Source organism: Arvicanthis niloticus, chromosome 15 (genome assembly GCF_011762505.2).
Source record: "Arvicanthis niloticus isolate mArvNil1 chromosome 15, mArvNil1.pat.X, whole genome shotgun sequence".
NCBI classification, from domain to species: domain Eukaryota; kingdom Metazoa; phylum Chordata; class Mammalia; order Rodentia; family Muridae; genus Arvicanthis; species Arvicanthis niloticus.
Window position 1 is genome coordinate 39,466,920 of NC_047672.1, and position 24,910 is coordinate 39,491,829.

At 36.7% G+C, this 24,910-nt stretch overlaps 1 protein-coding gene across 8 annotated transcripts in view; it reads right to left on the reverse strand.

Moving 5' to 3' along the window:
- Ptprz1 (protein tyrosine phosphatase receptor type Z1) overlaps nt 1-24,910 on the reverse strand; it is a 176,233-nt gene that overhangs the window by 124,818 nt on the left and 26,505 nt on the right. For all 8 annotated transcript variants that reach the window (XM_034519180.2, XM_034519177.2, XM_076913656.1 and 5 more), the window contains exon 2: nt 1,329-1,394. In XM_034519180.2, the coding sequence (XP_034375071.1) occupies nt 1,329-1,394 (66 nt within the window). The remainder of the gene's footprint in view (nt 1-1,328; nt 1,395-24,910) is intronic.

Below are 24,910 nucleotides of genomic sequence, written 5' to 3' on the forward strand. Positions count from 1 at the left end.
TAAGATTTAGCTATATGAACACAAAGGGAGTAGTTAAATAATAAAATTTCTAATCGCTTCAGTTTCAGGCATACTTTAAGAACTGTTAAGGCCTAGGTAAAATATTAAGTCCTAGATGCAATGTTACAGCCTAGGCAACTGTTACCTGGCTAGGCTGCCATTTTGTCCTGTTACTAATATTATAGAAAAATGTTCTCATATGTTGTTTCTGCTGTTACTAGGAAACTTTCTTATGCCCAAGTTGATTGCATATTCTGTTATGGTCTGTACCCTTTGAAATCAATCACAATAGAAGTCAGTAGTACTGCTTTGTACACTTACCTACAGTAAGCTTGGACCTGAAGCAACCACCCAGAAACAATGCCTGCATCTGTGTATAAGGTTTTCTGGTACTGTATGGATGAATATACCCAAAAAATGGTTCATAATGACACCCACTATTTTGTGTACTAACAAAAATTAATAAAAAGGAGAATGCATGTCTATCTATAAAATTTAACATTTTGCTGTTTGTTTTATTATTTATTTATTTGCTTTTTAAGTAAAATCAAGCTCAAACTATCTAGGCTTATGGTCAGCCCCTTGTTTTCTGATTTCATCTCATCAACTAGCTTGTAAGTCTATTCAGTGTCGAACTGTGCTCATCCACAGTATCCCAAGTGGTTCCCAAATGTGTTGTCCATACAAATTTCTCTTGTGTTCTCCAATCAACACTACACTTTCTCTTCTTTGTGAAGCTTTGCTTATGACCTGTGGTTAGAATTCTTTCTAACCTACTTCAGATATTTATGATGATTCAAGCCACGTACAGTCATTGTATGAAATAATTTTAAACTTTGGCTCCAATGAGCTCAATTACAGACATCCAGAAGGAAGACCTTACTCAAAAAAAAAAAAAAAAATGTACATTATCAACGTTTGTAAAACGAGCGAAAAATCATCACTATTTCAATTATCACAACAGCTAGTCCTTAGTGAAAGTTCCCACTTAAAAATAAAAAGGTTTAGGAAAGTGTTTTCTAGTTTGTTGACTCATTTCATGTTCAGCCTAGCCCTCAACTTCTCAGATGAAAAAGACTGATACTCAAGTAGGTTATGCATATCCCCAAGAAATACAGATAAAGGTCTGAGAAGCAGGTTCAGCTTTATTCAATATGCTATACTACCAAACTTATGAGAACCCCAACAAATATGGTTTTCTACCAATAATATTTTATTAATTATGGAAGTAGACAAAAATAATGTACAAGAATGTCTTTTGCATAAAGTAACAAATACAGAGCAAAGAAAGTTTTTGTTAATTCTCACTGTGAAAGAAATATGCTTACCTGTGTAGGACCAGCCAATCTCTTCAACAAGTTTTCTCTGTTGTCTGTAGTATCCATAAGCCCAGTCTAGAACCAAGAAAATGAAATGATTAATTTGAAGAAAAACAGATGGCAAAATTTTTAAAATGATAAGTTGTCTAAATTTTTCACAGCACAAGTGGTTATTTTTAACATTCTTTTCTAGGTTATCCTCCCAACGTCTCTATTATGTCATATCTCTACCATTATTGACATCAACACATTTGGAGTAATTAAGTGAAGACTTTAAGTGATGCTTGTAAAGAATGCTCAAGTTTAGGCAGAGGCAGAGTGAAGTTCTCAGTACCTTGGAGGCATTGTCACAAAGAAACCGTGGCCAGAAAGGACAGCTTCTGAGCTCAAGATCTGAAATCCTGTTACTTGAAAACATTTGGGGTTTACAATCTAACACATATTTGTAAATTCTTAAAAGAGCCCAAAATGATTATCTTGTGTTCAAAACATGTTTTCTTATAAAATGAAATTAAATGTCTTGAGGATTTGAAATCTTGAATTTACGAATATGAGGAGAAAGATTATATTGGACATTGTAAGTGAGCTCATCTCTGGAGGAATGGGAGTACCTGATTGAGGTAAGGCTGTGGGAAACTTTCAACATTGTAAAAGAGGCAGATGGGCTCATGGCCCAAGGAGACAGGCTCTAGGGGAAATAGTATAATTCATATAGGAAGATGAGCAGAAGCCTGGTCTTCATTCTGTGTAATTCAAAATGTGCCTAGACCTGTCTCAGCATCCAAGGATCAGGATTCACGGTACTAATTCATGTGCCATACACCCATAATCCCCGAGTACAGAAATGCCACTGCTCTGATCAGTGTCAGTGTAGCTACAGAAAAGCTTTGTGGGCTGTGTCTGGGACCTGATCAGTACAGCTGACAGAACGTCTTATGCTTAAAAGGCCACAGTTTACTGATGAACTTGGGTAGCACTGTCCATTCTAAGATGGGGTTCTGACCATATATCTCTCACTTGAGTATTCACACATAAAGGCACATGTTGTATATTGATTTTTTTCTTATTAATAGGGAAAAGTATTTATTCCTCTCTCTGTATCTAAATATGGCTAACAATTCATGTAAACCCAATTATACAACGAATGATTCTGTGATCAGTTTCATTCACTTTACATATTTTTATTGCTGCTATACCAAAACTATCTATTTTTAACACCAAGAGTATTCCACCATATGGTAGCCAAGATACAACTTCCCCAGGCTTGACTAATGTTGACCAGTTAGTTCCCGGTACTTGATTAGTAACCTTCATTGTCTTAGACTACCATTTTACTGAAGAAATGCTGGAACTATAAGATCTTTTCTCTTCCAGTTGAGCTATCATGTGGTTGCTGGGACCTTGGGAAGAGCTGTCAGTGCTCTTAACCACTGAGCCATTATTCCAGCCTTCTCTTCCAGCTGAGATGCAGAAATCTTTAACTACCAACCTGAAAATGTACTTCTTAAATACTGGGAACCAGGTCTGAAGAGTGCAGCCATACAGGGAAACGGTATCCTTGTCCCACAGAGTCAGTGGGCACTTGCAGCACACGCTAAGTACCTGAGTTTATTACCTTAGTTTATTTCCCTTTGGATAAAATCTGCTAACAAAGCCGGGTGGTAGTGGAACACAAATTTAATCCCAGCGTACAGGAAAGAGGTAAGTGGATCTCTAGAAGTTCAAGGCCAGCCTGATCTACAGAGCAAGTTTCAGAACAGCTAAGGCTACACTGAAATACCCTGTCTCAAAAAATGACGAAACAAAACAAAAACCTGTTAACAAGCACAGGGGCCCTACTGCTTTCTTCAAGTATCTTTCAGATCTTCCCAGCAGCTCATCATAGCCCTTAGAAAACCTTATTGCCAGAGGTGAAATCAGATTGCCTCTGGATGTTCCCTTTGACCACAATAGCCTTGAGAACACTGTTTCTAGAATGTTTACATTTGCCTGCTGAAAATTTCGTTTGGAAAACAGAACACACCCTATTTTATTTGCCCATTCATCATCCAGTGGCTACTCAGGTAGTTTCCATGTGGGGTATATTATGAATAACATTGTTTTAAACAGTTGTGCATATATTTGTCTTGCTGCTTGAAGATGAGAGTAGAATCACTGTTACTTGTTCAAATCAAGGTCTCTTAAAATGGTAGTTATGCACACTAATTTAAATGCGGAGGATAAATGAACACATATGACTGAGTATTGGAAAACACCAATAAATAAATAATAAATAAATAAATAAATAAATAAATAAATAAATAAAATCGCTAGACTTTAACAATTGGGGGCATTTGGTGGATTCTGTTTCATTATAAGACAATTAGCCAGAGCAATAGTTTATACATGTCGTCATTGATAAAAGCAAAGCTCTAAGGCCCAGCTTCTGTTCCCCCATTCACTGATCCTGCCCCAGGATTAAGGGGCTATTCATGACTTTCCTAAGGTGCTGTCTCCAGACCAGGATCCTTGCATAACTTCAAGGGAAGTGAAACAAAGCAGAGTCATGTGGCAAGCCAGAGAGGTCTGCTTGCAAACCTGAAATGAGTCAGCTATAGAAGACTGACTCTACATGTGAATTGTCTTGGCAAGCCACCGGATGTTTCCCCGTACAACTTTGCATCCACACTGCAAGAAGTGATTTTCTAATCTTTTACGCATTTTAACTGTATCTTTTTAAATTGTAGGTATTTTTTTATCACGTAGAAGTATTGTGATGATTTGCCAGGATCAGATACCGTGCAAAAACTGACTGTCCTTAACCAGCGGTGCTTTGAAGTAAGTGTAACCATAAACCTTTACTTTAACATTTCCTTACAAAGAATGACAACAAACCATGAGCCAACTTTTGGGGTTTTTTTACAGGGCTTCATCACCACACAAGTGAGTATTTGTCCTGGGTTTCTAATTACATACATTAGGGAAGCATTTTCAATAAAACATTCCCAGGTGTTGGTAGCTCTCATCAGCCCCTTTATGGATTCTTCCCTTAATTGTTACTTCAAACAATGCCGTTACACATTCATATGCTAACTACACAGACCTTGGGCGTGAGAGAGTATCCCACTTTAAGAACTGAGCTCTGAGGTCTGATAGATGAGATGTGATAGCTCCAGTGAACAGGAAAAGAGGAATAGGCTCACTTTTTTTTTTTCTGGCATACTATACACTGAAAACCAGTAAATCCTACATAAAGTACAATCTATCAAACTGCTTAAACATTTGCCACTCATGAACATTATAAATTATAAAGTTGTTTTCTTTTTTGTGTGAATTTTAATTTTTGTAGCTTTGAAATTTTTATTTTTTATTATTGTTATTAGATTGAAAATATACAGTAAGTGTGTACTGGCTAGTTTTATGTGAACTTCACACGAGCTAGACTCATCAGAGGAGGGAAACCTCAATTGAGAAAATATCTTAATCCTAACTAGTACAGTCTGTTTAAATCTGTATTGTAGTTATGAAAGCAGGAGAGAAATTCTAAGGAACTGTACACATGAATATAGGTAAATAAATATGTTTCCAGACAACTTATTTTAAAGGCTACTCTGAAATTTGTTTATGAAAAACAAATTTATTATATATTAATGAAGTGACTTTTGACTTACTTAAAAACTTGAAAGAGATTCAGCTGATATACTCTCCGATAACCGTAAACATTTATTTTTCAGCCCATTTCATCTTAGTCTTGCTTGAAGAATCCATATAAGGGGCTCAGTGGATAAAGGCACTTGCTACCAAGAATGAGGATCTGAATTCGATCCTGGGAATTCACAGAGTGGAAGGAGAGAAACTCCTGAGAGTTGTCCTCTGACCTCTGCACATGGACAACAGCACAGACAAAAAATTTTTAAATATATATATATATTTAATATATGTATATTAATATATTTAATATATATTTAATATATGTATATTAATATATGCATTTTATATATGTATATATTTTATATATGTATATTAATATATGTATTTTAATATATATGTATATATTTAATATACATATATATTTAATATACATATATAATATATTAAATATATATAATATATATTAAATATATTTAATATATGTATATTAATATATATATATACCTTTCAAACAACCTAAGAGATTAAAATAGGAATATTCATGCAAGCAAACACACAACTATGTATTTATTACTGTTTATACTCATGTAAAACAAAGTTTTACTTTCCTTCATAGTTACCATTACTATATTTCTCAAGTTTTAAAAGCTCCTCTTTCCAAATAAAACCAAGCTACTCTTTCCCTACTAAATATCCTAGATATTTAAATCATGAAATCACTCTAAATTTACTTTTAAAAAAAGTCTTTGTTACATCCTGATCAATGTTATCACCTGCCTCCTATTACAGACTGTAGGAACAGTGGTCTTATGGTACACATAGAGATATGTGCATATTTAATATCATACAGTTTCCAGAATATGAAAAGGAAAAGAAATAGAGTGATTCTCAGAAATAGAAACCAGGGAAAATATAACCACAGATATAAATTTGAAGTTCAGCATTCATGACTTCTGAAGATGGCCTTGCCCAAGTAGAGAGTATTTCTACCCTATAACCTTTAAAGACATCACTAAGGCTCTTCAGCAGAATGAGGAACCCGGAAGGGTGGGGAAGTAGCCAATTAATTAGAATGAAGTTTGGAAGCTCTTGAGAAACGCTGACAAGGAAAGCCATGAAGAGAGGGACTGTGTGTTCTAGCAGAAAAAAAAAAAAAAAAAAAAAAGAAAGAAAGAAAGAAAGAAAAAGAAAAAGAAAAAAAAAAAGGGCTGAGTATTAAGAGAGGCCAACAACGGAGCGTTCCAAAAGTTGTAGGGTCAGCCAAACTCTCATGTGAGCCTGCAGGTCATTAGAGACATATTCTTAGTACTCTTTACTGTGATGAAAGGTAGAATCTCTCCAACTTTAATTTTCAGCTTACTTTCTTTTCTTCCTGGGATTTCTGGTTTTAATGGGATGCAGTGTGTTGAGCTGATGGAAAAGTGTGTTGAATGTATGGGTAAACTTTGATGTCTATCAAAAAAAAAGATGATGGAGTAACAAGATAAATATTTTATCTGAAGTGAACATAGTGAACGTATGTTCGTGAAGAAAGCTAGCTGACTTGTAAAGCTTGAACAAGGGCCCCAGAAATCTGAAGACAGTCTAGTATCACCAGAGCAATTATTCACTAAATATTTTGACATGAAGCTATTATGCATCAATGATTTTTTAAAAGATTGACAGTGACATCAGTCATAACTATTGTCACTAAATATAAAACAAATCCCTTCTTTAAAGAAAATACAATAAAATAAAGGCCAAAAAGAGAGTTAAAGAGAGGACTCCACTTGCGATGAAAGAATGTCCATGAACATACCACACAGGAGTGAAATCCTCTCTGGGTGGTTGACACTACATTTACATAGCTGTGACCAAATACTTGATAAATACCATAGAAGAGAGGGAAGATTTGTTTTAGCCCAGCAAGGCCAGGCTATCTCCTAAAGGACTCAGTGAGGGTGACCTACTCTCTCCCATCAGGTCTCACCTCCTAACATTTCTAGACCCTCCCCCAAATAGTGAGACCAGATTAACCACCTAACACAGGAGGCCAAAGAGAAATAAACAGTTCCTCTTCAGACCATAATGTAATGTGTGCTTACGTTTCCCTGCTGGGATTGTCTTTCTCTTTTTTTATAAGAAGCTTGAATTCATTATCCCAGTGATCAAAGGTCAGCAGCAAACTGATGCAAACTTTCCATATAAAATTAAAATCTCCTGTGGGTAAAGAGTTGTCGGTATCATTTTAATGTAAGACACTTTAACCCAATTCTTTGTTTAAGGCTAACCGATTGAGCTGGGTTTTCTCTGCACATCTTCTTGTCATTCATTTCTAATGGCCATGCAGCCTGTCTTTTTCACTTTCATGCAGCATATATACAAACACTTGTGGATGTGACTTGACTAATTACAGTCAGGCAGATAATATAGCCTCATTGGGATATAGTAATCAATCAAACATTTTCTTACCATCAATTACTATAAATGGAACCCAAGTCTCTTAAAAACACATTTCAGTGTTAAATATATAAAATGTATCACTGAGCCCTACTTTAACTCTTCAATTTCAGTCTCCTTTCAGTGTTGAAAGGGAGCACTTCACTGGAGAGCCTTCTCCAGAGGCTTAAAAGCATCAGCAATGCCTATACTCTCAAACTTTAAGAAGAAATACAGTGTAAAATAGGAGGTCTTGTTAATTTATCTTATTAATGAGGAATGCTAGGTTAAAAGTAAGTTTAATAGGCAGGAAAAATTGTGAGTTGAAAGTTTTGTGGCTGCATTGGTATTTCCATCCCTCCACTGGACGTCTTGCCTCGTTACAGGAGGTGACCATTTCACAAGGATGGGACAGATGTATTCCCCTACACATATGTAACAGATGTACAGCTTAGCCCTCATGTGAGACCTCTAACAGAAGGAGCAGGGACTGTGTCTGATTCTATTGCTTGACTTTAGATCCTTTTCCCTTAAGTAGAAGGCTTTGTCTAGCTTAAAGAGAAGATGAACCCAGTCCTACTACAACTTGATATGCCAAGGCAGACTGATATCCATGGGAGGTCTCTCCTTCTTTGAGGAGAAAGGGGGAGGACGAAGGGGGAGGTGAGATGAGAGTGAGGGACTGGGAAGAGAAAAGGGAGGGGAAGCTCTAATCAAGATGTAAACTAAATAAATAAATTACTGGAAAAAAAAAACAAAAAATAAAACCCAACCAAGATATTTGAATAACTCTATAAGCAAATATTTACCAACTCTATTCAGAGTTTCCAATAACAACTCACAGGCTTCCCTTGGAAAGTGTTTAATGTATTTTCTTAATCTTGAACATACACTTGTAATCTCCAGTGACTTATCAATATTTCTAAAATTGAAAATTTTTTAAATTGAAAAAACATGCTCATAATAATCTTTATTATATAAGTGTTCATGCCTGTTTGTTTTAAATAAATTAGAAAAATGTAGATATGAAAAATAGTTTTTAAATCATATAATCTCTTTTATTTATAGACAATTGCAGCTTGTGATCTTATGCATTCATTTTATTTATTTATTGTTTGAGAGTTTCATATGTGCATATAATGATCAAATCCATCCTTTTTCTCATGCATCCCCATACCCCAACACACACTTTCCCTCACAAATTCATGTGCTCCTTAGAGCTGCCAATATGTGCACGGGTATAGACTCATCTTCTGGACCATGAATAGACTCTCAAAGGCTATATATCCATGAACAAACCTGAGTCTCTCTCCTCAATCAGCACTCAATTGCCAATCACTCCTCAGCTAATGGTGGGACTTCATGACCACCACCTCTATTCATCCCAGGATTTTAACTGGCTTAATCTTGTACATGCAGTCACAGTTTCTCTGTGTTTATATGTACAATGACCCTATCATGTCCAGAGGACACTCTTTTGTTGCAGTCAGCCATTATGTCTGATTCAAACAATCTTTTCACCTCCTCCATCATGATCTCTGAGTCTTGGGACGGGAATATTCATATATTTTTAAATGGTGGATATTTATATATATTTAGTTTAGACTTTATGTAACTTTAATCAAATTGCTTATTTAGTTGTTACTGTCCATTTTCACAAACTTACAAATTACTGATCTAATCTCAAGGTAATGAATATGCTTCTACAGCATCATAGGAATATATTTAACTCATTCTCTATACTTCAGTTATTAATATTTAAAGTCTGGGAGTGGAAATATGGCTCATCTCCAACTTCAGCTCCAGGAGATCTGACTCCCTTTTCTAGCCTCTGTGGTACCATACTTACATGCACAAACACACACACACACATACACATATATACATAATTTCAAATAATGTCAATAGTAATCATAGTAACATATTTTAGAATCTGCTTATGTTTGAAACTCTTATCTCATAGATTTAAATGAGTGAGGATAGTTTTCATTATTTCAGCCTAGGGTAAGTTGATATATAAAATGAAGCTTATAGAATACATGTCTTTTCTATAAAAAAAATGATGAGATAGACAGCACATTTTGTCATTACCCAATCATATGTACATACTTTACACCTATAATTAATAGTGAAATTGTTCTGTTATAAAAGAAAAATTCAATTTTCAATGACATAGTAATAATAAAACTAGCAATAAAAATAACAATGCATGTAAAAATAAAAAGTAGAATGAACTGAAAGTGTGAAAAGTAGTAAGAGAAATTCACATAAGAAAACATTGTGAATGTGGTTAAAACACTATAAATTATTAAGTGTGCTATTGTATTCCTATTATATATCATTGCATTATTATGTACCCTCGAATCATGTGTACAGATAGTGTATTACTATTTAGTATGCTTCCAGGAAGTTTTTTGTTCTCTGGCTTACACTGAAATTCAGTAAGGAAGAAGAACATCTGCTGCTCCGTTCTATGATAGATGCCTCAGCTTTTCCAAACAAATTGCACACTAATATGAACAGCTACCGAATACAATGGCATCTATGAAAAATGCACAAAATAGCAAGAAAATACATGGAGAAATCATGCTGGAATGGCACTGCTCCATAGTTTTCAAGGTGCTGGAAGCTTCTTTGCAGGTTGTTGAGGGAGAAAAGTTAAGAGTCTTACCCAAGCTGTGCACTCTAATAGCACACTACTGGCCTGACAGTCAAGGTGGCTCACTAGTACAATGGTGTCAAGACTGTTATAAAGGTAACCAATTGCTCTCTGATTGGATTTGAGGCTTGCTCCACAGGAGAAAATTCATGCCAAGTAATATAAACAGTATCAAAAGTTTACTGCTAAGGAAGTTCTAGGCCATACTGGGAGAAACTTGTACTACTGTTTTGCTAAAGGGACATTCATATGTCCCTTTGAGAGGTTCAGTCCTGTACAAGTAATCAGAGCTACTGTGAGTTCTTGAGTACAACATTGTTGAAGTAAATATTTAAAAATGGCCGCCAGTAAAGCCGACTACCTAAGCTGCAGCAGCTCTGCTTAGCTTAGCTGCCATGTTCTGTGGCTAGAGGCCATGTGTGCACCGCAGCTAGAAACAGCCAGCCAGAAACACCAGCCCTGCCACCTACAAGATGCCAGCATGGGAGATGGCTCTGCCAATCTTCCGTGCTGTCTCTGCAAGGCTGGGCACTGCCCAGACCATCCTGCCAACGACGTGGGCTTGGTACAAGTGAGACTCTAATGCTTAGATTATGCAAAGTCTTATATATTTAGTAATGAATCAATAACAAGATGCCCCTACAATCAGAGGTGCAACCCAATATCCAACCTAGATATTCCAACTACCTTTGACTGCTACAGACAAGCAAACATCAGCCTCCATGTTTCTCTCTCTCGTTCTCCATCTCTCCCTTAGCTCCTCCTCTTCCTTCTCCTCCCACCTTAACTCCTCCTACACAAGACCTGTGTCATGCCTGGAAGACAGCATTCTACAACATTCCTTCCCCTTCCTCCTCTGGCTCTTATTTCCATGCCTTCTTCAGTGATGGTTCCTAAGCCTTGAAGACAATGATTGAAGTGTTCTATTTAGGACTTAGCAATCATTACCCATTCTCAGCACATTATCAATCTCTGCAACAAGTGTTACCCTCCTGCAAAAAGAAGCTTCTTTAACTAATGCTATGAGTTTGGGGAGCAGAATCATAAAAAAAATAAATATCTGGGAGATAGTTTGATGCATATAGATATTAATGTTTTTATAATTGTTAAATTCAGAGCATAAATTTCTACACATCAGAAAGAGCAAAATACGAACAGAAGAAAAAAGTAACTGGGTGAGCAAGGGGAACATCCCTCCCTTGCTGGTGGGAGAGCAAACTTGTACAGCCACTTGGAAATCAGTATGGCAGTTTCTCAGAAAATTGGGAGTCCATCTACCTTAAGACACAGTTATATCACTCTTGGGCATATACCCAAAGATTGGGAAATGGAATAGATTTAGTTAGTGGACTGGGGTTGGTGGAGATGGTAACAGGAGGAGTTTGTTGGAGGAATGGAAGGAGAGAGTACTGGGAATGACAACTTGAATGAGAAAGCACTGGAGAGGTGATGTGGAAACCTAATGCAATGGGAGCACCCTGGAATCTATGAAGGTGACCCTAGGGAAGACTCTTAGTAATGGAGGATACAGAGCCTGAACTGGGCATTTTCTGTAAACAAGCAAGGCTTGGAATGCTACTGCAGACACAATAGATCTACTGAGAATTGTAAGATTGGGGCCGGGAAATGAGCTCAGTTGGCAAAGTTCTTGCTTTACAGTACAAGGAGCCACGTTTCCTCCCCCAGAACTCATGACATATAATTGATGTGACTGGATCTTTAATTTAAGGCATATACACTTTGAAACAACATTGGAAACTACAACTAAACAAACTAGAGATGAACAACTCTTAGAAAGACTCTGTAAAGAGCATCAAAAACTGTTGTCATGTTGGGCTTGACCATAGAAGCTTACCTTTTTTTTTTTTTTTTTTTTTTTTAACAAGAAACTGCATGTGCAGATGCAACATGAGGAGCATCTTAAAGTTAAACTGAGGAAGACCATACCCAAGTCTATACACAACGGGCAGCGTCAGACCACCAAAGACACAACTAACTATGAGAGCCATAGACTTTCCCTAAGGCTCTCTGGTCAGACAGAGAGGGTCCTCCATGTTGGAGACATGAAAGTACCTTATTCTCATCTGCATCTGAGTTCTAGGAAATTTCTTTACAGGTAAAATTAACCCCCTGAAGTCTATACATTGAATGGGAAAATTTTGTCAGCTTTATGTGCTAATCGATTCTGAAAAAGGTGTATCTTGTACTTTAAAACTACTGCCAGCATGTTTATAGATTCATCATACAGTTATGTCTGGGCACAACAGCAAGCTTTGCTTGACTCCCTTCCAGGGGGATTGACTGGAAACCCATTTTTTTTTTGTCATTAATACAATTTAGATTGTTTCCATTGGTCTAGAAAAAAATAAATTATTCATAGGAAACATTTCAAAACAATTAACTTCTTGTTGCCTCTTCAATAGACTTTTAATGATTTAACTTTTTGATTTGCCAGTATCGTTTACAAACTGAATAGGCCATGTGTTATTGCTCATTAAACCTATTTAAGACCAGTCAATGTGTTTCAAAAAAGAGATCAAGGCAAACATGGCAGACTTGTCTAATTTTAATTATATTCCTATGGAAATATTTGTGTGTCTCACTTCATTCTTAGGGAGAAGAATGACACTTAGAGAGATGACCTTAACAAAGTCTTATCCTTTGCTTCTATTTGCACAAATGAAAAAGCACCCCTTCACCCACGATGTCAGCAAGGAACAGAACATGTCCTGTCAAGCTGTGTTGTTTTTCTTAAATGCTTATGTCACATATATCATTTTTCTAATTGTTTTTAGACTTTTGAAATTTTTAATAATAAAGCAAAATAAAAAGATTTGACATAGATAAGATGTGTATTGCAGACACTTTCATTTGCAGAACCGTTCACGTGGTTATTGATGCTACCCAATTCTTAGCACACAGAGCTCTGGATCACTACAAATAGTCATGCAATGCACATAGAGAGACATTAATATTTGAAAGCACATATTAAACTGCTTCATCTCAAGAACAGTATGAATACCAGGAAGTTCAAGACTGAATCTTAGTTGGACTTAGAGGGACTACCTTTATTTAAGTGTTCCAATGCTCCTCAAAATTAGTACTTCATTGCCCTTTCTCATTTGAGATAGTGTCTTCCAAGTCACCACAAGGTAATCCCCAGTCCTGACTCTTCTGTGTCAGTCATCCCAAGTGCTAGGGTGAGCTGTGTACTATCCCCTACACTCCCAGCTTTCAAAATAAATACAGTGCTAACAGCAAGATTTTTAGAACACTGATACTCTCTTTGTTTTACAAGAGGTGGAAGATAAGCTTAGCTCCATTGTTTGTTAAAATTTCACACCTTTTACATTTTTCAACAACGTTCTCCATTGGTAAAGTTTTCTTTTAAATGTGTTTAATTATGTCATTAGTTAGTTTTAATGTAAAGATATTTTCATTACATTCTTAGTTGCTTTCCATTGTTACTGAGTACCAATTCACATTAGACACTGGCGCTTTGTTTTTGTTTAAAAAAAAAAAAAGATGACAGCTACTACTGTCTTAGTATGTTTAGGTATGTCACTGCCAACAGATGATCCAAAAATAGTCATTATTCATCTTGGTCTTCTCCACTATAAAGTGTGAGGCAAGCAGAAACTGCACATCCTATCACGGCCTTCTGGACCATTGGGTTGGTTTTGTGTTGTCTCTCTGCTTGGCATTTAGTCTTCTCTCCATCCCACATCTTTACTCGTTGCCAGGCATACTGCATTCTCTTCCAGGGATATGCTTTCTTTTTGGATCTTAGTATCTGCACAGCCCTCATTCCCTGAACCAACAAAGTTGTCCCGCAGTAAAAGGATTTAGTTCAACCACCAATTGCAAAACGCTTCTTCAAAGTTCTGGTCAGTGACCTATCTTGACTAACAACAGAACTGGATCTTATTGGCTCAGTGCTGCAACAGCTGTTCACAAATTTTGCCTGAAACATGAATGCTTACTGCAGTGGCAGATGCTCAAAAATGCTCATTAGGTGGCCTAGATAATACAGATTATTGTGCTTATAGGAATAAAATGTATAAAGCACTCCTGTTCAGTGTATAATTAATAGCCTTGGAGAATAGATCTCACCAGTTACATTTTATACACAATCACAAATGGTTGGCTAGGGCTTCAATATTATTTTTCTTGGACTAGCCAACTCAGTTAGAACAAATACGTTTCCCCCAGGTTTATCATTTCATTTGTGAGGATATGAAGAGACACAACAAGCTAAAACAGTTTTTGGGACCTGGATTGCAACCAGGACTCTGCTGGCACCTAGCCCTGATGTTATTAGGCCACTGGGACACCTCAAGGTAATTAACATACTCCTGCAGGGTGATAATGGTGATCGGGAAAGAAGGAAGAGCAACTCACAACAGACCAAAGGTAGCATTTTTTTCAACCCTAGGGAGCTATCTTTATGTGTGAATTAAGGGGGAAAAATGGTACTTTCATGAAATGATTTAGGCCTTAAATTTTATATATGATATACCACAAAGACACAAGATATTGAAACAGAAAGATGATTCTTTTCAGGGATTAAAAAATTATTAGCATTTATTGGGGAGGGGGGGTGTTGCCCATGCCCAGGCACATGAATGGACTTCAGAAGCAAACTTTTAGGAGTTGGTTGTCTTCTACAGGTGTGTTCTGGAGTTCAAATGCAGGGTGTTGGGCTTAGTGGTAAGCATCATTTCCCCTTGAACCATCTCTCTGTCCTCATAAATATTTTAATGACTAAGCAAAGACACTTTGTTGCAATTTATACTTCTGCCATTAATCTCACTAAAGCAAAATTATTTTGATGGGAAACATTTGATTGACGACCTGCTATATCAGACAAAATACACACTGATTCAACTTTCAAAATAAAATCTCACAGTATTTTGTACTCAAAGAGATCATAAACCAGCAGCATGCACCAGGATCTTACTATGTCAGCCAAGCTGCTCTCAAACATGAATATTCCTTCCCCAGCATCCATTCTATTGAGAGGCTTGACCACAGTGTTACAAATTTAAGCCACCTTTACATCCTCAAATACAGTTGACATGTCGAGACTACTGACTTGATCTTAAATGATACATGCATCCTAAACTGAACAAAAGCCTTGTGTCTATATTTAATGAATGCTCCTTATTGAGTTTGGATTCTCAGAAGCCTCTCTGGTCTCAGAGCAAGGAATAAGAGTTATTTGGCATTAGGAGACCCTTTCTGGGTACACAGACACTTTAAACACTCCTTAGTAATAGAACAATAGGGTTAGCTAGTGATTCGTGATGGCGGTCCATGTCAGGAAACCACAGGTGGTGCTATCACATGAAACAGGTTTCTCATCTCTTATGATGGCTCTCATCCAGAAAGAAGGCACTGTAGCTTACCCTGTGCTGGGCTTTACTCATCAGGGGGAAAGATATCCCCCTCTTCCACAGATACGCAACAAGAATTAGTGTGCCATTTCATCCAATTTTCATAGCTTGGACAGTCCAATTGGCAGTGCTTTGTGAAATAAGAAGAAAACTGCCAGGGGTGTTTTTATATGTAGAACCAGCATAGTCCTGGCACATTGGGAAGTAAATGAAAGTTACCAATCAGTTTCAGAGCTGCAGAGAGGCAGGAAGTGTTCAACAGGAGCTTCTTAATACACAAGATCACCAAGGGGCTTGATTTCAGTGACTCCAATTATTCCATCAGTTCTTTAAGGAAAAATTAAACAGTTTTGATCTTTAAAGTAACACTGACTGCCAAAGGTATTTCAGAGGAAGGAGGAAGGGGAAGGAGGGAGGAGAGACTGATTCAGCAGATGATTTATGATTTTAATGAACTTGACTCTTTGAATTCAAGGCATGTCTTGAGGATTTTTCACAAAAAACAATCAATCCTTTTCAGGGCTTAACGCCACAGTAACTTCCTGCACTCAGTTAGCGCATCGCCATGGACACACTCGGATGCCTTTCACTCTCCACCTCTCCGCAGGGCTGTATTTCATGATGAGAAGAAAAAGCCATGGTGCTTTCTATTTCTAAAGCGTTCTTGGGTCCTTCGACAACATCGACCTTTGTATTATGAATGATTATCAGAAAGTTAGAGAATGATAAAAAAAAATGATTTCCATTTACTAGACAAAAGAGAACTACTGCAGACTCCAGAAAATACCAGGCAACCATAAACAAATGGTGTGATTTAAGGCAGCAGTAAAGATGTAAGACTCTCAGAGTTAGAGCAGCCTAGGGTGAAGCACCAGGTCTGTGCTTCTCGTAAATGAACACCACGTACAAAGCAAACAGGGTAAGGATGTAACTCAAACATCAATTAAGCGCACGGCTGAATAATTCTAAACCTTGATTCCAGTTTTTTCCCCGGCAAATAAACCAGATTATTTTTGCCTGGACATTATGAATAATTTCCAAAATGCTTTAATTTGTATAAACAAGCCCAGAATTCTTTGGTCGAATGTTTGAAATTTCAATCAATGTTACAAGACTGTACTGACATTAATAAACAAAGAGAGAACATTTTTCCCTTAGTTGCTGAGGTGAGGTAACTATGGCAATATCCAGAGAAACCCCTACCACGACGTTGTTGGTTTTACAGATCATCTGTAGACTAATTGGAATACTCACAGCACAGGTTAAACACAGACGCATCTTACCAAATCTGTATTTGCTAAACACATTTATTCCAAGAAATATTCACTTAAAACCTTCAAAATATCTACTTCGTGCATTTATTAATCTTACAAATGAAAAGTTTTATGGGTCACTTTGCAAAGTCCTTAAAACCACTTCAGATCTCAGCCTAGTCAGAAAATTCTAATTATATAGTGCCCCTGGGTAGTAGATAATAGCTAAGAATGTTTTTGGTAAAGAGATAATCCAAAGTACCATAGAACATTGAGTGGAATGCCTTGCTGCCCTCAAGCTTTAGTCTGCCCCCAAAGTGCTGACTCAGGCATCCTTCACCTGGATATCTTGACTTTCTTCCTTCTCTGCCTCCCCAACACACCCCAACCCTCTTCGTTCCATGGCACCTTAATGACGGCATAGCTTTGTCTGGTGAACAGTCTTTCTCAGAGTTGTCACTGATCACGAATTGTCTAACACATTTTATTATTATTATTCAGTGTGGTTTGCTCTAAATTCCTTGAGAATTCAAAAAGTGCCTATCATGTTCCCTACACTTAACTAGGTTGTCCATACACCTATGTGCTTCGTTGGGGTTCAATAAATATTAATTCGATGAATAAGCAATGGATGCTGAGAGGAATATTTTCTGCCACTTACAAATCTGACTTCTTTGTTGCTAGAGAGAGCGGTGATCTAACTCTCCCCACTTTGTGGTTAGGAGCCGACCTTCCAGTCTGTTTTTATCACAGAGCAAACAGTAGCCACTGCTCAGAATCTGCAAACTTTCTTCTCCACCTTTCAACTAATTTCCATCCTCACACATTGACTACTTCCCCTCTAGATTGCATGAAGCCAAATGTCCACGCTTTTCTATCCTCCTACTCCCTGTAGCATTTCTTGAGAGTCAATCTCTCTCTTCATTGATCTCCTTGGATCAGATAACAGAATCGAGCCTAACTGCCCTAAAATTTTTCTTCCATTGTCCTCCTTTTACCAAATGTCTTAGATACAGGCATCTAAGTGTTCAAACATCGCTCTAACAGCACCTGTCATCTTCCTGTGACATTTCCCTATCTTCGTTCTGTCCCGGGGAACACTTTAACCAGCAGAAGCCAGGGAGTCTATCAGCTCAATGGGCAAAAAGTATGTAATTAATGAATAATACAGAAAGGAATGAAGGGTTACTGAATATAGAATGAATGGCAAATGATGCAAAATGCACTTCCAACTTAATAAACATCTCTTATTTTATGTTCCTAATGCTTGCTGCTGTCAAAGAGAACAGCACACACACAATAATGTGTTAGTGTCGAAAAGTACACCCTGTCCTTCTGTCGTCTTCATAGAAGATGGTTGCTGTTAGACATAAACATATGAAGTTACTTCAAACTTCCCCTAGAATTTATCAGGGTTTCCTGAAGTTATCCAGTACTTCCTTCTGCTCAATTATTGAAATCTTCAATTATACATTAACACCTTAAGATTTTAAAAAAAAATCCAGTGCTCAGAACAGTAGAAAATACCTCAACATAAGCTTCCATTTCAAATATAATTTTCATCTCCCTTTTCAGAAATAGCTTTACTTTTTGATTAACAGGTCATAAAGAGAACTTCAATTAATTTCCCTGTATGTCCTTCCTGTACAGATTTGCCATTTAAATAAATGTAATAACTGACCTTATAGTTGTGTAGGTGCCTACAGTACTGCAAAGCTTAATGAAATACTGAATACCTTATTAAAACAAAAACCTTTTCACATAGTCACATAAAATGTAGACTCCTAATTTTCTTTTATGGTGTATATGAGTGGTCCTATGTCTTACATACCCAGCTGTGAGTGAGAGACAAAAACAGTTACCTGAGGGGGAAATTTCGACTTACAAAGAACTCATTAATGGAATTTGTTCCTTGGTAACATTTTTTTTTTTTATTTTGAGACTTACCCTTAGCAGCCATAAGAGAGGTCCTAGGAAGTTTGGTCATTTACAGGCAGACCCTTCTACCATACTCTGCCACCTATCTAGGCAAACGAAGGACAATGGAAGACAAGAAAACTGTCAGACACAGCATGGGGTCTGCATCAGAATTTAGGGGATGAAGAGATATTTTAACTGCATTCAGTGTAGAAGCACTTGCTATTATTATGAGGCAAACCATCAAGCTTACTTATTTATCATTACATTTCATATGGTAAAAAGTTCATTTTACTTTAACTGGCTGATTATAAACACAAATCAATAGGTCATCAGTGTGTTAAACTATGTAAAAGCATGGAGCTTCTAATTAGCTCAAAGCTTAATTCCATGTAGTGCATAACTGGATATATTACACAAAATGAAAACCATTTTAAGTAATATGTAGGTTGATTAGGTTTAACCATCTGATTCTTAATGAATAGTAAAACACGAAGTGAACTCAGTTTTGGTGTAACTGAATGGTATTTATCAATTCTCCTTGGAATAATTGCAACAGAAGATGGATGGTTCACAGTAACTGGCTGCCAGTCTCCCTCTGTTGTTGATGTGATTTGTCATTCTAGGACTAAAATGTTGTAGAGAAGAGGAAAGGCCCCCATATTATCCTCAGACTTTCAGTATATTCCTGTGTTTGTTCAATCCCATTCTTCCTTCTTAACCCACATCATGCATGGATCTGAAAGGTGTGGGATGATGGACAAGGTGAAAGTTTAATTTGAAAACAGAAGAAAAGCAAAGAAATCGGCCAAAAGATAACACGAACAATGTTACTGAACACATAGACCACACAGAAACTTCTCAGAACCAGAGCCTCTGTGTGCTTGCCTCCTATACTATACACGCTAGATACATTTCCATGACATGAATCTTCAGGTACCCAGAACCCTCTATTTGTTTTTAACATCCTACAGTATTTGTTTTGGAATTGCACTTTCCTAATCCTTATCCAGAGAACCTCATATTGTTTCAAAAAGAGGAGACACACTACTGTTATAGAGTGTCTTTGTGACCCTGACACAAAGATAGAATGTCTAAATAGGATGACGATTTTACCACTGGACATCTATATTTGCCGATAAGTCAGTTTCAATCATGAACACAGAGTCTCCAAATGGTAGTTTATATTCATTTGACAAAGAACACTTAAAAAGTGATTTTAAGAATTGAGAATCTTATTAAATTACACACCTGAGAAAAAATAATTGTGACATTTTGTTAGTGTTTGCAAATTTTATTATTTAAATTTACTCATTTATTTTTGAAACTTGGAAAAGAATTGTTTGCTCTTTCCATTTAAAAATTTATAGTAATTTGTGAAATACATAAATTTAAACTATAATAGACATATATAAAATAAGATGTTAAAATATGCTAATTTATGTCTTGGGTTTTTTTTTTAACCTTGGACCATTCCACAGATTTTGACATATATATAGTCTATAATATATTGTGATATTTTCTAGGCTTTTAAAACATTCTTCTAAATCTATGACTAAATAAGCTATGTGAAAGCTTAGATGCTTAGATAACTCTTTAATGTATGGTCTTGGGCCATCACTAAGAAATCAGAGAAAGCATTTGGCACATACAAAGTCATACAATGAGACTTCCATTTATAAAAATCTCTATTGCTAATGTTTATCCAGACATGACAAAATGAATTAAATGTCTTCAAATTTGCTTCCATATTTAATTTGTTTTGAACATACTCAAGTTGTTTGCTATAATACATAGTTCAGTAAAACTAACAAGAATTTTAATGATCATTCCTGTCAGTTTAAAATCATTAGCATTCATTCTTAATAATAGGCACATGATGTAACTCTGGGTTTTGGTTAATTTGGTATTTATAAGTAAAAGTGTAATTTAGATTATATAACATTACTTCTTTTACCATGTATTAGTTACATAATTAATTATTGATGGAACTAAACCCTAGAAACAGTATTTACTTAGATGATGAGATTTTAGTTATCGCAAAGAATATTCACATACAGACCTTTCTAATTTTCAATTTCATTATCTACATTATTCAATAAAAACTGAGAAGTCTCTGAAAACAAAGCATGGAGTTTGCTTGATCAAACAGTAGTCTTAAAGATCTAATAAGTTATTGTCCATATGAATACTAAATATAACTCATCTTCCAAAATCATAGACCACAGGCTTCACTTTCTAAATAGTGTGAGAAAACTAGCTCTTTCCAGGACAGCAAGATCTAGCTAGCCACTGTGCAGAGGGTGTCAAGTCAGGGCATGCTGTTAACGTGCATGACATGTGTGGTCAGAAATCCATGTTCTTTCTTATCTAAATCAAGCCTCGCTCCCTGAAACTGAGGGGAACTCAATTATCTAAAGCTCCCCCAAACTGTACTTGAAAAAATGTATTGATGTCAAACTAGTACCTAGCAAACAATGACAGTCTTCAATTTAGTTATCATTCCTTATAAATCATGAATCTGAAGTTGAACTGTGAAAGGTGGCATTGGTTATTGAATATCAGACTGCTACAGTTGAACAAAATGGATACAATTTAATTGTGTTCATTTTACATCCAGAAAACAATCTAGACAATTTTATTGTAAAAGACTGTTATATAACATTAAAGAAATAAAACAATCATTTAGACATTGGAAAGTGACTGTTACCTATCTGTCTGTTTCCTTAAATGAGAAACTCACATTTTCAATTCAAGAGATTTATAGGGCAGGAAACATTCCTGACATGAAGTTTCATCTCTGACACACTGTCTTTAGTCAGCCACAGACTTTTTTTTTTCTTTTCAAATGATTGCTCTCTTTAAACGGAGGCAGTCTTTTAAACCCTGTTGTCACTAAGCCATTAATAAATTTTAAGTTTTCCAGTTTCCTAGGAAAATCTACTCTGAAATGAGATAGAGGGATAAAAAAATCACCACATATACAAAGGTCATCTGCTGCAGTAGGCAAAGACATTAGTATTTTGTACGGTGCAAGTAATTGACAGAAATGTACTTGTAAAGACTATAGACATAATCTTTAATAAATCGTGTCAATTATCTTGGAAGGTGTTCCAAAAACTGATGGAGCAATGGGGATAGGGAGATGGTAGTCACATGGTTTCATCACAGAGATGTTTTCAGTTTCACTCGTAACTTTTTATTTGATTTAGTATCATACCTAGTTTTTCTTTTTCCCTCTCCTAATAAAAGTCCAGATGGCCTCCATTTCTTTGTGTGTATATGCATATGTGTATGCATGAAGATATAAACACATGAACCATTGTAAGCAATGATTTTAGATTAAAAATGTCAATCATCACTTCTTGAAGAACTTCCCACTTTTTCGAAATGGCTCCCACGCTGTAATGTCTTTATCTGTTTGCCTTTGTTGTAGGTTGTGACCTGGACATGAGGTGAAGCATCTGTTCTCATAACATCAGTCAAGGGAGCTGTCCCTGGTGACTGTCAGTACAGAACTCTCTCCACAAATGCTGAAGAGTGGAGTGAGGGATTCTGGGTAAAAATTGGTTGGTGCAGGTTCTGTTCTCTTGGTTAATGCAGAGTAAAGCATTGCTTCACATTGTTGTTCTAAATATTGTTGGTACACTCTGTGGAATGTGAAACACACAGATACGTTGTTCTCTTCACCCAAGGACTGAGAACAAAAATGCCAATTCAAGAGAAAAAGTCTTTCTCGATATCTCTTTACTAGGGGAATTACCTATAGTTCCTTGGGGTAATCAACATAAAAAAGATACCCTGAGGCTCAAAGAGATACTCTCAGTCAAAGAGATTTAAAGTTGATTACATAGACATAAATCTACATAATTATAGTTCATGTAAAAGATTTCTAACTAAACAACTTGCAAGGGTAGCAAAAATGAAGTTTATTTTTAGTCTATCAAAGTAAAGCTGAAACTGCACCTATAACTCTTAGGTCTATATAAACACTAAAATATGATATATTGTGGGGCAGTAGACTGTGCTAGGAAACTTGGTAAGGTTGAGTGGGTTGGAAGACTCAGAACCTCATACATACCAGAGGATGCTAGGAGCTTCATCTGCTTCTGATCAGGACCCTGTCACGTGACCACAGCACCCCATGGAGAGGATCATGACCCTCCACATGCAGATGAGGCATCCCTAACATCTCAGACTAAGCCAATAAAAAGCATCTGCTGTCAGACCCCCAATCCACTCCAAAATGTATATAAGATCCTATCTAGAAGGAATAAAGGTGTGAGAATTACTGCATCATGGAACATCCAAGAGCTTTTGTCACATAAGAGCTGTAACAATTCCTGGGGAAGAGGGCTCTCTCCTGAAACTTTCAGCCAGTGTCCCTGACCTTGGTTCCTGACAGCTGCACCTAGCTTGCTAGCAGAGGCCCCTGCTGGCTCTGCACAGTGTAGGGTCTGACTGCTTAGCGCAAGTCAGACACACATACACACAAACACACACACACACACACAGAGAGAGAGAGAGAGAGAGAGAGAGAGAGAGAGAGAGAGAGAGAGAGAGAGAGAGAGAAGGGAGAGGGAGAGAGAGGAGGTTTCTGAACCTTAAAAAGAAAAGTCTAACAAAAACAGAAGAAAAAAAGGAACCACAGTATTAGAGTGTATGGGTTCCTTAGGATATAAATTGCCCTTTCTAGACCATTCTGTTAAATGAGTATGCCTTGAAGCCTTCACTATAAATTTCCAAATGTACTTTCCTTTCTGAGTTATATGTGCTTGTTAGAATGAGGGCATGCTGATGGTCCACTTTTTTTTTTTCTGGGCAGTAGGAAAGAGAAGTATGAAGATGAAAAATGGTCTCTCATTGGGGAGTAGCTCACTCGGCTGGCTGGCTGCAAGACAGGGCACCAGAGAAGAAAGAGGGCATGGAGGTATCCACGGCATCAGAATGGTAATGATGAGGAGGAGGAAGAAATGAAACCTTTTTTGTGACATTGGATTATGATAGGTGAAAGGACACCAAGAACACAAATCACAAATATGACCTCTTTACCAGTTGATAGGCATTCTGAAGTAATTTCTAGGGAAATAAGTTCAACCAGTAGCATCAGAAGACCAAATAATTGATATTTTATCAAAACCTAAGCATACATTGTTTTGATGTATCGAGAGATTGATTGATTAAATTCCCACTTGGCATGTAATATCTCCATCATGTTTTAGAATATTTTAACCAGTGAAGACATTTTATGTAGCCAGAGAATTCTATAGGTCCTACTACAACACTTGTTTAAAAAGTGAACTGTATTCTATATTCTAAGTCGAACATGCAAAACCCCTGTTGCTTTACATTTTCTCAGCTATTAATCATTTTAATGAAATATAGGGTTTCCACAATAATACTTACTTCAATTTAACTTCTTTATAAACATTTTTATTAGCTCTTTGAGGATTTCCTACAATGAGTTTTGGCCACATTCACCCCTTTCCCCAAATCCTCCCAGATCCACCTTTCCTACTCAATTCAACTTAGTGTCCTGGTTTTTTTCTCTTTCTTTCTTTCTTTCTTTCTTTCTTTCTTTCTTTCTTTCTTTCTTTCTTTCTTTCTTTCTTTTTTTCTTTCTTTCTTCCCTTCTTTCTTTTTTTTCTTTCTAACCTACCATGTCCAGATTATGCTGCCTGTGTATTCATGAATACGTGGTGTTCCAGTAGGGCATAGTGACCTATGAATGGCAACACTCTCAAAGAAAACTAATTATTCCTCCCCCAGAAAGTTTTCCATTGTCAATAGTCCCTTGGCCAGGGTGGGACTTTATATCCCCCTTTTGTCTCCATACGGTTAGTTGGTCTGGCTTGAACTTGCATATAGGGTGTGTGATGCAGACATAACCTATGGATTCATATATCGAAGTGCCCTGCTACTGTTTTCTTGGATTTATTCACTGCCTTTGGTTCTTACATTCTTTGCACCTCCTGTTCTTCAATAAGACCTAAGACTTGTGAGGAGGGGATTGGCATATATGTTCCATTTCGGGCTGAGCAACCCACAGCTAACCATCCTCTGTACCTTGGCTAGTTGTGGATCTTTGCATTACTCACCATCTACTGCAAATAAAAGTCTCTCTATGACAGTTGAGAGATGTACTAACCCATCAGTATACCAAATAACTACAAGTCATCTTATCGTGTTCATTTAGCAGAAAATGTAGTAGGTGGTCTTGTAGAGCTTGTTTCTACTATAGAACATTGTTTCAACTCTATTTTTTTCACCTTAAATAAGTTGTGAATACAAAATTAAAATTTCTGTCCGAAAAAAAAT